This window comes from Pelodiscus sinensis, chromosome 29 (assembly GCF_049634645.1).
Source record: "Pelodiscus sinensis isolate JC-2024 chromosome 29, ASM4963464v1, whole genome shotgun sequence".
Classification (NCBI taxonomy): Eukaryota; Metazoa; Chordata; order Testudines; family Trionychidae; genus Pelodiscus; species Pelodiscus sinensis.
Window position 1 is genome coordinate 14,744,276 of NC_134739.1, and position 15,097 is coordinate 14,759,372.

Consider the following 15,097-nt stretch of genomic DNA (forward strand, 5'->3'; position numbering starts at 1 on the left):
TTCTTAGACCCCTCCCCGCCCAGCAGCCCCAGGACGGTACCAGCCTCCAGGCGCCGTCGCCACGCCTGGCTCGGCTCAGCCTCAGGCTGGGGGGCTCCCCGAGCCCCCAGCCCCCCCATGACCTTCACACGCAGGGGAAGAGGGAGCGGGGTTCTCCTCGGGGCCGGTGGCAGCGGGAGGCGTCTGCCCCCCGGGGATCTGGGCTGGCCCCGAGCAGACGCTACAGGGTCGTAGAGAAATTGAGGGTTGCGAGCCAGAGCGCCCCTCCCCCACCCTGCTTGGTCGGGGGGGGGGGGTTAAAATACGCCCGGGGCGCGCGAGCAGCCGGTGGCACCGACCCGGCCAAGCCGGAGGGAAGGGCCCTGGGCCGAGCCCGGCGCGGCAGGGACCCGCAGGCGGAACCTCCCGGCCTTTGCTAAGAGCATCTCGCGCCGGGCAGTCCGCAGCGGGAGCTCCGGAGCCGACGCAGCCGCCCGGCCCCCGCGCCCTCGGGCCAGGAGGGAGGCGGCATTTGCCCCCGAGCCGGGGCTGAGCCCCGCTGAGAACACCTGCCCCGCTCCGTGGGCAGAAACTCCCCCGCTGGCTGCGCGCAGGCCTGGCCCGGGGGGCTCGGCCGGGAGGGGAGCGGGTCGCGCTCCCGCGCCAGGCTCCGGGGAGGAACTGCCCGCTGGGGCTGGGCACCGGGGTGGAGAGTCCAGGCCTCCCCGGAGCGCTGGGGTTGTCCTGAGCTGGTGCTGCGGGGGATGAGGAACGTAAACTTGGGGGGGCTCCAGGATTCAAGGTGGGCCCGTCTCCAGCCCCTGCTCTGCGCCAGCTGCCCCGGCCTGGGTCGGGTCCTTCTCGCGCCCGAGACTCACGGACCCTGCGCCCTGCTGCCGTGGCCCAGGTAGGAATCTGTCCCGGAGGGTCGCTCGCCCTCTCCCGTGGAACAGACCCGCCCCCGCCGCAACTTGAAAGGCCCTTGAAGCCGCACGGGGGGTCCCTGCGCCTGCTCGCCCGGCTGGCACGATGCGTTATGGGGCTAAGACCTGCGGCGTCGCCAGCGGGACTTGTGTGAATATCACGCGCGCTGCGTACCGTGCGCTCCCCCCCCCACGCGCGTTACTCTCCGCGGGCGACTGCGGGGCGAGAGGCTCTGGGGGCCCCATTCCCACCCCGTTTAGTAGCACGGAGGGGCGGGATTGCGGGGGGGGGGGGGGGCGCTGCTCTTTTCGGTCGGGCCTTCCCGGGCAGGAGTCTCAGCGGGGCGGGCAGCCAAGGCTGCCTCCCGGCCATCGGATTGCAAGGGGCCAGCCACAGCCCGGCCTGGCTATGTCACTTCCAGCCTCTCGGAGCCGCGGCAGCGGCTGGGGCAAGAAGCTGGCTCTTGGGGAGCCGCCTCCTCCAGACCCAGCCGGCCTGTGCGCAGAGACCGAGAGCGCAGCTGCCCTGGGCCCGTGCGTTCCCAGCGTTAGCTCAGCCCCAGGCGCTGGCAAGCCGTGCTGCAGGGCACATAACCGACTGGCGCACCAGGCTGGTGCAACACCGGCTCACCAGTGTGGTGCAAAGGGCCGCGAGACAGCTCGCGGGGGGCGGGGACCAGCCGGGTAGACGTTGCGGACTGAGCCGGACAAATTCCCCGCACCCAGCGCCCCAGCCGAAGCCAGGGCAGCCACCCCGCTCGGGTCTGCCCCGCGTCTCGCCAGCCTGCGAGGCCCGGTGCCGCGGGCTGGGCAGTGGTTCCCAGGCTCTCGCTAGTCCGCTGCGCAGCAGAGAGCCGCAGCCGGCTGCCCAGCGCCGCGCCGAAGCGCCCTGGCTCCCCGCGCTGCGTAACCGGAGCCCTTTGTCATTCAAATGCCTCGAACTGGCGCTGCCGTGTCTCACGCTCCGCGCAGCGTGTGGCGAGCGGACACCGGGAAAGGAGGCGGCTGATCGGCCCGGGGGTGGCAGCTGCCGGCTCGCGGGGCGCAGGTCCCCTGAGGGGCGCGGGGTCCCGAAACAGCCGGGAAAGCAGCGTCCCAGCCTCCCTTTTGTCATGGCTGGGTGGCTGGGGGCCTGTGGGCAGCGCTGCTAGGGCCCGTGCGCACGAGGGGTGCGGCAGGGAGGGGCCACCCGCCTTCCCACCGCTGGTCAGTCTACGAGAGGCCGATCCGTAGGCGGCTTCCAGCACCTGTGGGCAGGCCGAGGGGAGCGGGGGGTGAGAATCCGGGAGCCCCTCTCCCAACGGCTGGGAAGGGGCTGGGAGTTCTCCCCGGGGTGCTCTTGTGTGGCCGCGCCCGGCTACTGGCGGCAGCGAACGGGGAATTTATTACGCAGAAAGGAAGGGACTTTCCCCGCCCGCTCAGCGACCCCCGCGCCCCGCTGGCTGCTGCTGGCAGGTCGGATTCCTGCTCTCCGGCCTCTCCCCAGGGCCACACTTGGGATCCTTCTTCCCGAATAACTCAGAGGCTTTCTCGGGCCCTGCCTGCAGCCAGACTGAAACCGACAGGGCTCTTGCCCCAGCCGCCATGAAACGGACCAGGCGTGTAGGTGTCAGGAGCAGCGGCCCTCGGCCTGCAGGGAGACAGTGCTGGGCCCATGCAAAGGCCAAAGGGGAGACAGTGCTGGGCCATGCAAAGGCGCCAGGGGAGACAGTGCTGGGCCATGCAAAGGCCAAAGGGGAGACAGTGCTGGGCCATGCAAAGGCCAAAGGGGAGACAGTGCTGGGCCCATGCAAAGGCCAAAGGGGAGACAGCGCTGGGCCATGCAAAGGCCAAAGGGGAGACAGTGCTGGGCCATGCAAAGGCCAAAGGGGAGACAGTGCTGGGCCATGCAAAGGCCAAAGGGGAGACAGTGCTGGGCCATGCAAAGGCCAAAGGGGAGACAGTGCTGGGCCATGCAAAGGCCAAAGGGGAGACAGTGCTGGGCCCATGCAAAGGCGCCAGGGGAGACAGTGCTGGGCCATGCAAAGGCCAAAGGGGAGACAGTGCTGGGCCATGCAAAGGCCAAAGGGGAGACAGTGCTGGGCCATGCAAAGGCGCCAGGGGAGACAGTGCTTGGCCATGCACAGGCCAAAGGGGAGACAGTGCTGGGCCATGCAAAGGCGCCAGGGGAGACAGTGCTGGGCCATGCAAAGGCCAAAGGGGAGACAGTGCTGGGCCATGCAAAGGCGCCAGGGGAGACAGTGCTGGGCCATGCAAAGGCCAAAGGGGAGACAGTGCTGGGCCATGCAAAGGCACCAGGGGAGACAGTGCTGGGCCATGCAAAGGCCAAAGGGGAGACAGTGCTGGGCCCATGCAAAGGCCAAAGGGGAGACAGTGCTGGGCCATGCACAGGCCAAAGGGGAGACAGTGCTGGGCCATGCAAAGGCGCCAGGGGAGACAGTGCTGGGCCATGCAAAGGCCAAAGGGGAGACAGTGCTGGGCCATGCACAGGCCAAAGGGGAGACAGTGCTGGGCCATGCAAAGGCGCCAGGGGAGACAGTGCTGGGCCATGCAAAGGCCAAAGGGGAGACAGTGCTGGGCCATGCAAAGGCCAAAGGGGAGACAGTGCTGGGCCCATGCAAAGGCCAAAGGGGAGACAGTGCTGGGCCATGCAAAGGCCAAAGGGGAGACAGTGCTGGGCCCATGCAAAGGCGCCAGGGGAGACAGTGCTGGCCCATGCAAAGGCCAAAGGGGAGACAGTGCTGGGCCCATGCAAAGGCGCCAGGGGAGACAGTGCTGGGCCCATGCAAAGGCGCCAGGGGAGACAGTGCTGGGCCCATGCAAAGGCGCAAGGGGAGACAGTGCTGGGCCATGCAAAGGCGCAAGGGGAGACAGTGCTGGGCCATGCAAAGGCGCCAGGGGAGACAGTGCTGGGCCATGCAAAGGCGCCAGGGGAGACAGTGCTGGGCCATGCAAAGGCCAAAGGGGAGACAGTGCTGGGCCCATGCAAAGGCGCCAGGGGAGACAGTGCTGGGCCCATGCAAAGGCGCAAGGGGAGACAGTGCTGGGCCCATGCAAAGGCGCAAGGGGAGACAGTGCTGGGCCATGCAAAGGCCAAAGGGGAGACAGTGCTGGGCCATGCAAAGGCCAAAGGGGAGACAGTGCTGGGCCATGCAAAGGCCAAAGGGGAGACAGTGCTGGGCCATGCAAAGGCCAAAGGGGAGACAGTGCTGGGCCATGCAAAGGCGCCAGGGGAGACAGTGCTGGGCCATGCAAAGGCGCCAGGGGAGACAGTGCTGGGCCCATGCAAAGGCCAAAGGGGAGACAGTGCTGGGCCATGCAAAGGCCAAAGGGGAGACAGTGCTGGGCCATGCAAAGGCCAAAGGGGAGACAGTGCTGGGCCCATGCAAAGGCGCCAGGGGAGACAGTGCTGGGCCCATGCAAAGGCGCCAGGGGAGACAGTGCTGGGCCATGCAAAGGCCAAAGGGGAGACAGTGCTGGCCCATGCAAAGGCCAAAGGCCAGACAGGCCATTACTGGGTTCAGCAAAGCTCGGATCTGGGACTGAGTAGAGCTTGGGCGTGTCCGCGCCTGTCGCTGGCTCTAAGGGGTTAGCTCGGAGCACTTGGATTTGGAGCCCTGTTCCCCCGGCCCTGGCGTCCGGCCCCTTCTACTGGGTAAAGCACAAAGTCCCAGCCCCCAGCGCAGTGAGTAGGTTTGTTTCGGTGGCCCAGAGCAGCCCCCCCCCGAACGGTCCCCATTCAGCGCGAGCCGGGAGCAGGGCCGGCCCACAGCATTTCGGCACCTGCGGCGGGAGCTCAAATGCCGCCCCCGTGCCCCGTTCTCCTGCCTGCCTGTTCTGTCTCCTGTGCCCCCTTCCTCCAGCACCGCACCCCCCAGCTCTGCATCTCCCCAGCAGCCCAGCCACGTTCTCCACTCTGGGTCCTCCTGCCCCCCCTGAGGTGGCCGCCTCAGTAGCCTCATGTACGGCCAGCCCAGCCCAGGAGGGGTTGCCAGGCATTGCTCGGCCCTGCAGGGTCACTGCTCGGGAGGAGGAAATGGGAATTTCGGCCTTTGGCCCGTGCGCTCCTGGGCCTCTCTCCGGGCCCGGCACATGGCCGGTAGCGCCATGGAAAGCGGCCCAGCTTTGCCAAGTTCTTTTCATCCCAAACAGCCGCCAGGCAGCAGCACCGTTTGGTCCTTTCTGGGCAACATGGGGGCCCAGAGCCTCAAAAGTGCCGAGGCGCCTAACTCCCCTTGGTGTCAATGTGAGTTAGGGGCCCAGATACCTCTGATGATGTGGGCCTGAGAGCCCTGAGCCAAGCGATCGCCCCCTCTCTCTTGTTTGTCCCAACTCGGGCAGCCCCGCCGGCTCCCTCAGCCTGGCAAAGGGGGGGGCTGCCGCTGGCCGGCTAGGGAGGGTCGCCCCTGCCCTTTCCCGAGCCCCCACCGTGCAGCGCGGGGCATGTTGCTGCTCCCTGCGCCCAGGCAGGGTTTATAGACACCCCCAAGATTGGTGCTTCCATTAGGCGAGGGGGGAGCGGCGTCCCTGGCGCTGCGCTGAGCGAGCCCGGCAAAGCGAACCGGCCCGAGGAGGAGGGACCTGAAATATCGGGGGGCGGGGCTGGCAGCCAGTGCTCTCCACCCCACTCCGAGGACCCCCCGCCCCTCCACGCGGGGTGCCAGGCGGGAGCTGGTCCGCAAGGAGACCCAGTTCAAAATCCAGCCCCCCTGGGTGACCGGCTGCTTGTTGCTCTGTGCTGCTGCCTCTGATTCAGAAGCAGCAGCGCAGGGTGGCAGCAGCCCCTGTCTGGGGGATGTGTGTGGTCCAGAGCATTAACCTCTACGCCTTTGCTGAGCGGATAATCGGTTATCGACTCCACTTGCATCCCTAGTCAGGAGCCTGCGGCAGCGGAGGCCTCAGCCTGGCTGGGAAGGCAGGGCTTGCCGTGGGGTTCGCTCTCCAGCTCCCCCTGGGCTGCTGCCCGTCACCCCGCCTGTTTCTTCCTCTGCCGGGCGCTGGATGCGGGGGTGGCCTAGGGCTGGGGGGTGGCCTAAGGCCGGGGGGTTGCTGCTGGCCACGTGCTCTGAGATCCTGGGGTGGGGGCGCCCACACAAAGCCAGGCCCCTCCACGTGCTGCGCCGGGCGAGGCCTGGACCCGGCTCCGGGAGCCCACCCCACTGCAGCGCTTCCTCTCCCCGGACTTTGATGTTCCAATGGCGAGTAGGTGAGCTCATCTGCGGCCCAGCTGTTCGCAATCAAGGGCCTGGCAGGCTGGGGCGTAGGATGGCTCTGGACCCCCCCCCCCACAGGGGGGACTGGATCCATTTATCCCCCCCCCGCGAACAAGAGACTGACCCGGGCCCTTCTGGTTCCCTTGTGTGGCAGGGGCCGGCCGGGGCCGACGAGACGTGTCCCACCCAGATGTACACGGCCGGCGGGGAGTGCTGCAAAGCCTGCAACCTGGGCGAGGGGGTCGCGCAGCCCTGCGGGGTGAATCAGACGGTCTGCGAGCCGTGCCTGGACAGTAAGTACCTCGCCCTCGGTCTCACCCCAGCTTGGGGGTCTCCTGCAGCCTGCTGCGGGGGGGGCACAGGGCGCCGAGCTGGCCTCGGTGAAAAGCCCGTTGGTGCGCACTGTCCTCTCGGGAAGACAAGCCGGGGGCACCTGGCATAAAGTCCCCCCGGTTCTCTGGCCGAGCCCTGGGTGTGTTCTCAAGGGCCATTTCCGGAGCTGTTCTGCCTGGGGGGCTGTAGGCTCCGGATCTGGCCACCCGCCGTGGCTCCTGTGTCCACATGAGCATCTGGGACCCCCAGCGTCCTGCATCCCCCAGCCGGCGGGACGGAGCGAGCGGAGCAGACGCTCAGCAATCCTGCGGACGCCCGAGGATGCGGCTGTCGCTGGGGCCCCAGGGCCTGCCTGAGCCAAGTGCCTCGCACTGCCCGACGCGCAGGGGTTTGGGGCACTTTCTTCCCCACAGCCCCCCCGGGACGCCGGCTCGTTCCCTGCTCCCCTCTGCCCTGGCGGGCGGGAGCAGCTTCGCCCTCCGCGGAAGGCGATGGCGCGCCCCCGGCTCAGTTCCCAGGAGGCCCCGGGGTCCTGTCCAGTGCTAGGAGCCAGGGGAGGAGGGTGAGAAGGGTCCCGTCGGACAATCCGGGGCCGACGATGAAGGCCTGGGCCGCTATTTCCACAGTGCCCTGGCTGCGCGTGGGGCTTGGTGGAGGAAGTAAAATGCCCCCCGTGCTGCCCACCCCAGTGTCGCCTGGGGGAGGAGCGCGCCGAAGGCTCCAAGTGTTTGCAGCACTTGCTGGGGTGGGGGGGGGGCAGTGCGGAACGCCCCAGGGCAAATCGGAGGATGCTGCGGAGGGCGGGGATCCCTGCAGACTCGGCTCCCCCGGAAGGAGCGATCTCTGGGGCGAGGGCGCTGCGCCGGAGCGGGTGCGGGGCAGGTGATCTGCCAAGCGAGCAGCAAGCGCTCCCCGCTAGGCCAAGCTCGGCACCGCACTGGCTAAAAATATCCCCCTTCCTGCAAAATCAATGAATGGCACTTAACCTCGGAGCGAGCGGCAGCAAGGCCTGGGGATATTGGATCCCGGCCCCCCCGTCTGACCTTGGCGGAGACGCAGGTTAGCGCTGCGCAAAGTAGCTTCAGCCGGGGAGCCCAGGCAGCCAGCCCCCGCCGGAGAGCAGGCCCCGACCTCTGCCGCTTTCTTATGGGCGGCGCAGCTGCTGGCTGACTCGGGGCCTCTGCATTCCGGAAGGAAAGGTGGATTGGAGAAAAGATAAAACGACAGACCCCCCTCCGGAGGGAACGGGGAGCAGTCCATGTGGAGTGGATGTGAATGGGATGTGTCCTCGGACTAGGGATGTGAAAGTGTAACCGTGTAAATAGGTAACCGATGGGCGATACCCTTCACGGTTACATGCAAGGTCCCGGTATGTGCGGGGAGCCGGCTTTTAAGCCAGCTCCGGGGGAGCCGCTTGCCTCTGATGCAGGGGACAGGTGCTTAATTCCATGCATTTTAACTCCCCTACCTTGGCGCACACTTGTTTGTGCAGGCAGATGAGTGAGTCGTGCTGTTGGCTTGGTGCTTACACAAGTGTGAGATGTGCCCCCCTCTTTGTGTGGTGGGTCCTCTGAGGGTAGCAGCCTACTACTGCTGCTGGTTAGTGAGGTGGCTTCTTCAGCTTAGGTCTGTGGGATGGACCTGCGGGGGGTGGCTCCTTGGGCAGGGGGGACAGGCTGTCTCTGCAGCCGCTCGCAGTATTTGTGCCTGCAGCCTGTCTGGGTGCCTGGCTCCGGCCTCTTGCCCAGATGTCGGTATTTGTCGTCACCGACGCGCTCGCTCTCCGCTCTGGGCTCTCGAGTCTGTCCCAGCCTCGCAATGCCAGAGGGGCTCAGCGTGAGACGTGTCGATTTCTGCTAATCCCCCTCCCCCCCTTTCCGGCAGGGCTGGCACGCGCTGTCCCCCGGGGGCGGAGCCTTCCCCGGCCCGGCTGTGCGATGCCCCCGGGGAGCATGGAGGGGGCGGTGAGGGGGCAGGGTCGGAAGGCCGTTAATCCGCGCGTATAAATACTGGCGGGGCTGGTTTATTGGCCTGGCTGACCTTGCGATGTCTTTGCGGAGGCCCCGTCCCAGGCTGGAGGCTGGGGGTCCTGTCCCCTCCCCCCCGCTTTACCCCCGCTGCAGGGAAGCCGGGTGGAAGTTTGGCTTTGCTCCCTGCTCCGTCCCTGGGACACAGAACACTCGCCCCGAGGCCTGCGGGGTCCCCTCCCCAGCCCTGTGCCGCAAAACTATCTGGGAGCAGAGGCTCCGGCAGAGGGACCGCAGGGTCCAGACCCTAGAGCCCCAGGCTGGGCAGAGCCCTCAGGAGTCGTCGAGTCAGCCCCCTGCCCAGAGCAGGACCAACCCCGACTCAATCAACCCGGCCAGGGCTTGGTCAAGCCTCTAGGGATGGAGACTCCACCCCCGCCCTAGGGAACCCAGCCCAGCGCTTCCCCTAATATCCGACCTGGACTTCCCCCGCTGCAGCTGGAGCCCATCGCTCCTCGTTCTGCCCCCTGCCCCACTGAGAACAGCCTCTCTCCGGCCTCTCTGGAACCCGCCTTCCGGGAGTTGGAGGCTGCTCTCAGATCCCCCCTCTCTCTTCTCTTCCACTGACTGAATAAGCCCAAATCCCTCAGCCTCTCCTAAATCAAGCAACTGAGCCAGCCATAAGGCGCCAGGCTGGAAAACAGGGAATCTGCATCTTGGCCAGGCTCTGCTACTGATGTGCTGGGTGACCTTAGACATGTCACTTCCCCGCTCGGTGCCTCAGTTTCCCCACCCTTTGTTTGACATGTCTGTGTGCACTGCAAAATCTTCAGGGTGTGGATCTTCAGAGGGGGCTAATGATCTACACCGTGCCTCACAGGCGGGGGCAGGTGTTGGGGGTGTAACAACTATCGGAGGTCCCTATTTAAAACCGCCAAAGGAAACACCTCCTAGCATTGATGCTTCCGGGGGGGCCTGTCTCCGAGCCCGGGGGCAGTTCTAATTCCATGGGCCGCTCTTGGAGACTCCCGCAGGGCGCAATCCCAGAGTGCAAGCCCCATGGGAGATGGGGCGGCCCTGCTCCGGGTCGGCCCGTCGGGAGCCCCCTGCCTTGGTCCTGCTCTCGCTGGCCCCTTAAGGAGCCCGGGAGCGACACCTGCTCCAGGCTGCACAATCCAGGCCGGATTTTGGGCCCCCTCTTTTCCGCATGACTCCCCGGCTGCGTGGGGCATTCCCAGCCAGCGTGGCTCCGGGCGTGCAAATCCCTTGGAGACCCAGGGGGCTGCAGACCCCCCGCCCCACCAGGCCGGGCCTTTCCAGATTTCTGTACCCGCCTCCCCCGCAGGCAGCGCCCCGCCGGCCTGTGTGATCCTCAGCTGGGAAATGCGCCCGCGGCCCAAACGCGTCTCCTGCCCGGCTAATGGCGCCCATCAATAATTCAGAGGCAGGCGGGGAATTGACCCGGGTTAATGGGAGCGGTGGGGGAGGGCTGTGGGGGCCAGGCTGCAGTAAAGGAGACTGGGGCGGGCTCTGAGCTCCATCCGGACTCGGGTGCTGCTGTGGCACAGGCGAGGGGGAGGGCGGGAGGGGTCCGGCCGGGCTGTGCCCGCTCAGTGCTAGTGGGGGAAGCTTGAATCAACAGCGCGGCCCTCCCCCCCCACTGCCCCTCCGCCTGGCAAGGCACAGGTGCTGCCACTCCACGCTCCCTGAGCAGGCTGGGGGGGGAGGTGCTGAAAGCCACAGAGCGGAGGATGTCCCGGGTGGAGACCCCGGGGAATGGAAGCATCTGCCAAGGGCCAGTAGGGGGCAGCGATCTCTCTCGCCACGCACATTGGCACTTGCGTGCACACTCACGCACATGCACACTTGTGCACACTCACATTCACACATGCACATGCTCATGCACACATGCTTATGCACACTCACATTCACACACAAACATGCCCACACTCACATACGCTCATGCACATGCACACATTTACACACGCTCACACACGTGCTCACACACATTTACACACGCTCACACACATGCTCACACACATTTACACACGCTCACACACGTGCTCACGCACACACATGCTCACACACATTTACACACACTCACACACGTGCTCACACACTCATGCTCAGACTCACACGCTCACACTCGCGCACGGCCGCAGCACATGAGGACCGGGGGGTGGAGGACAATACCAGGCTGGTGCCAGCGGCATGGGGATGCCCAGCCCAGCAGAACGAGCTGTGCCGGGCGGTGGAGCAAACGGCAGTGCCCCCGTCCCGGTGCTACCCCCGGGCGGACACACTGAAGCCCCGACCCCGGTTTCCAGCCCCGATGTTTTTCCTTAAGAGCCAAGCTAACGGCCATGAGCAGCTTGGTGCCGCACGGCCACGGGGGCCCCTCCGCCATCCGCCGCCGGCAGCGTCTTCCCCGGGCTGCTGCGGCCCCAGGACCCAGGCTGCTCAGTCACTTATGTCGCTGTCTGAAAGAGCGAGACCCCGGAGCCGCAGGCGCTTGGCCGCCTGCCCCATCCATCCCTGGGCCCCCCGCCCATGGGCAGGACTGCAAGGGCTAATCACGCGAGGGCCTCAGACGTGCCTAGCTCCCCCCGGGCCTGGGCGAGGCGCCTCCCCCCCCATGGGTTATCCGTGGCTGCCCTCGTCTCCCCCTCAGTCACGCATACCCACCCTGGCCGGCGCGTCGGCCCCTCACTGCCAAGCTGTGCCACCCAGCCGGGGACAAGGCACTGCCTCACCGTGGCCGTGGCCAGGGCTGGTGCGGTACAGAGGGTGCGGTTACTGCAGCTGAACCTCCCCAGGCCGGCACCCTCGGGGTCTGGCCGGCGCCGCCTCAAGAATTTGCCGACCCCGGGGGTCAATATTGTCTGGCAGCATCACCAGCACGGCCACGGCTTTGGGAAGGCACCGAGGGGTAGATTAGAGCTAAATAGCAGCACAACAAACCTCATGGGCCGTGGGAAACTTGGCCTCCACCGAGCTAAGGGGCATCCGGCTCACGCACATCACGCCGGACCATGGAGGTTGCCGGACCAGCGTGCCGGACTAGAGAGGTTCCACCTTAGCTAAGGTGGCAAGGGAGGCGCCAGCGCTCGATTGCAGCGCACGCAAATCTCAGCAGGTCCATCTCCTTCGGCCGGCTGCCTCTTCGCCTTACTCGCAGAGCGGCAGGCCAGGCACGGCCATGATGGTCCAGTCCGGCATCTTGCCCAGCCCCATGCCAGGCTCCCTGCCCCCAGCTGGCGATTTCAGGGCTATCACAGCGATCTGGCATCACCCTCAGTGCAGCCAACCTGCGATCTAGCAGCCGCCTCCTGTGACCGCACCGGGACGCCCAGGTCTTACTCGAGCGCCCGTGTCCTGAGCTCGTAAGGAAGGTGCAAAGACCAAGCCCCCCACAGCTGCTCACTTTGAATGAAGCTGGGTTCCGATCCCAGCCCTGCCACAGACTCCCCGCCTGGCCTTGGGCAAGTCAGTTAGGCTCAGCTCCTCAAAGGTATTTGGACACGCCAAGCAGGGCATGGGAGGAACGGGCACGAGAGGCCGGGGGAGGAACGGGCGCGAGAGGCCGGGAGATGCTCGCCCGCGAAGCGCCAGACAGGGCCGGTGTAACCAAGACTCGGGCGCCGCGGCGGGGATGGCTGCGCTCTGGGCACACTGAGTACTTTGCGTCCTGTCATTCAGCCGGGTAATTGCCGTCTCCGGCGAGCGTCCTCAGGAGATCACCCGGGGAATTGCGGGTTCATCGCTTTCCAAAGGCCGAGCAGGGCTTCAGGTTAATCTCCCTGACCCGGCTCTCCCCTGCACAGGGGGAGGCTCCGAGCCCGGAGGGAGGCTTGCGGGGCCGGAAGAAGTGAATTCAAAGGAGGCAGTGACAGGCCACGGCTCGAACGCCTCTTCCCCGGCTTCGGGCTCCTCCCGGTAGCCGCGGGGGCAAGGCAAGGCCTCCTGCGCTCTGCGCCCCTAGCCCCCGGCCCTCCCTGTTGCATGTGGGGCCGGGCTGGGGGCCGGGAGGGGAGCAGGCAACCCCACGTCTCTGTCCAGCAGGGCCTGGGCCACGCCAGCCCTGCCCCCAGGACAGCCCCCGGCCCCTGCCAGCTGCACAGTCTGTGGTGACCCAGCCGGAGAGCCGAGAGCGGGGCCACGCCGGGCAGGGCCTTCCCCCGCCTCACACCCACCAAACTATACGACCCTCATGGTCCCTTCTGGCCTCCAAGGCTGAGTCGGGGAGTCCTGGAGGTGCGGGGGAGGGGCAAGGGCAGTGACCCTGCGGGGGAGGGGGAGATTGATTTACACGGAGGAATCCGTGTTCTGGCACCGAAACCGCAGCCCAAGGCTGGGGCGAGCGTCGGCGACTAGCAGGGCAAGCTGGTGTTTCCATGGGGCGCCTGCCTCCGGAGTCTGGTCTCCGTCAGCCCTCGACAGGGACCAGCTGCAGCTAAACACAAAGGGCCAGGTGGCCAGTGGGGGGGGGGGGCTGGGGAGCCCCCAGGACCCAGCCCCACCCGGGCAAGGAGGGGAAAGCCTCCGGGTGTTTGGCTCTGGGCTGGGGCCTGTCTCTCCGTGTGGTGTTTGTACAGCGCCTAGCGCAGGGAGGCCTGGCGCGACCGTCGCCCCGTCTAGAGCCCCGGTTCAGTTCCCATCTCCGCCGGACGCGGGCTCCTTGCATAACCGCGGCCCCACACTGATCTCTTGCTCGCGCGCTCTCCCCCTGCAGGCGTGACCTACTCGGACACCGTCAGCGCCACGGCGGCGTGCAAGCCGTGCACCGAGTGCGTGGGCCTGCAGAGCATGTCGGCCCCGTGCGTGGAGTCGGACGACGCCGTGTGCAAATGCGCCTACGGCTACTACCAGGACGAGGGGAGCGAGCAGTGCGAGGTGTGCAAGGTCTGTGAGGTGGGCTACGGCCTGGTGTTCCCGTGCGAGGACACGCAGGACACCATCTGTGAGGAATGCCCCGAGGGGACCTTCTCCGATGAGGCCAACCACGTGGACCCCTGCCTGCCCTGCACCATCTGCGAGGAGAACGAGGTGCTGGTCAAGGAATGCACCCCCGTCTCGGATGCCGAGTGCAGAGGTGAGGGGCCCCCATGGGCCGGTGCGGTGGGTCCCGGTCGCTCCCCAAGTCCTGCCCCGTTCACATCAATGGGAGTTGAGCCAGGTCAGGGACAGGGACGGCCAGGTGGAAGGAGTGAGTGGCCCGTTCCCACCTCCCCAAGCGCAGGGCAGGAACATTAGCCCCCACCCTTACCAAAGGGGAAACTGAGGCACAAGGCGAATGATGCTCCCAGCACCCCGCTTGGATTGTGACACTGCTCAAATAGCCTAGCCCCGAGCCCAGGAGTCCTGTTTTGGCCACTAGGCCGCCCAGCCAGCTGGGGACACAGGGCCGCCCCCCGCGCCCCCCCCCCCCGCTTCCCAGGGCGCTCCGGTAAAGCGGGCCATGCCGAGCTCTCCAGACCTGCTCTCCCCAGCCCCCAGTGCAGATGTAGAAAGGCCTCCCAGACCAGCGCAGGAACCAGTGAGTCTGCGCCCCACTGCACAGTCGGGGCCACTCGCGCCCCAAGGCAGAGAGAACGCCGTATCGGACGCAGGGGGCCGGGTACCTCCCCGCCGTCGGATGCTCTTAGGCGGCCGTTCATTGTTCGCCCTGCGGCCCAGCGAGTAGATCAGGGGAGCGTGCCTTGTGTGAACTCAGCCCACCCTCCCCTCAGCATCTTTGGGCCTCAGTTTCCCCTGGTGCATAAAGCGGATAACGGTGCTCCGTCCTGCTGGTTCCAGTGCTTTGGGGTGCTCCAGGCAAAGGCGCTACCAATGGAAATCTCCGTGTCTCACTGGGGCTGGGACGGATCAGCCGGCAGCCGAATTCGGTGTGCGGCGCGGGCGCTAGGTCGGGGCCCCTGGACGGCCGGGGGTCGGAGTGCTGGTTCTAAACCGGGGCCTCCATGGGCCAGATTCGGCCCAGCCAGGTTTGCTCAGAGGATTCAGGGGGCCTGGGGCAAAGCAATTTCGGGGGCCCCTTCCATAAAAAAATACTATAGACCTCAGACATGCTCGTGGGGGCCCCTGTGGGGCCCGGGGCAAATTGCCCCACTTGCCCCTCTGGGTGGCCCTGGGCCCACCAAGCAGGTTGATCCAGCCCACGGAGGCCCTGCCCCTCCCCACCCCAGCTCAGTTTGGGCCTGGGGGCGGGGGGCAGGCGTCAAGTCTCCTCTGCCCTCATAGGAGCATGCGGGGCTTGGAAGTGCCACGTGCTCCTGGCAGGGCAGGAGGAGACTTGGCGCCTGCCCCCCGCCCCAGACCCTGGTTGGCCGGGGGCAGAAGGGGGCACAGTCTCCTCCCACCGCCAGGGGCATGGGCGCCCAGGGGGAACCGGGGGGGGCAAAGACCTCACCCCAGACTCGCAGGGAACTAGGGGGCTGTTCGCTCCGCGGGCAGGGCCCGACAAGCCAGCCCACGCGCTGACCACGGGGCTCGGTGTCTGCGGCTCCATGTGCCCGGCTGGGGGCCGCGCTGGGTGGTGCCAGGGGGTCTGTGACTTCCCAGCAGTGGCTGCATCTTGGCTCATGGCGGCGGCGGGGGGAGGGGCTGTGAGGTGCCCGGGGGCCGCTGCTGCTGCGTATAAAAGTAATGGGCCGGCAGTTCCAGGAAGGGGGGTGTTGAGCGG

At 66.7% G+C, this 15,097-nt stretch overlaps 1 protein-coding gene across 3 annotated transcripts in view; it reads left to right on the forward strand.

Moving 5' to 3' along the window:
* NGFR (nerve growth factor receptor) overlaps nucleotides 1–15,097 on the forward strand; it is a 48,087-nt gene that overhangs the window by 14,590 nt on the left and 18,400 nt on the right. For 2 of the 3 annotated variants that reach the window (XM_075911716.1, XM_075911714.1), the window contains exons 2-3: nucleotides 6,270–6,408; nucleotides 13,148–13,507. In XM_075911716.1, the coding sequence (XP_075767831.1) occupies nucleotides 6,270–6,408; nucleotides 13,148–13,507 (499 nt within the window). Of the gene's footprint in view, nucleotides 1–616; nucleotides 887–6,269; nucleotides 6,409–13,147; nucleotides 13,508–15,097 lie in introns of those variants that run through there. The other variant, XM_075911717.1, reaches the window with a different exon arrangement.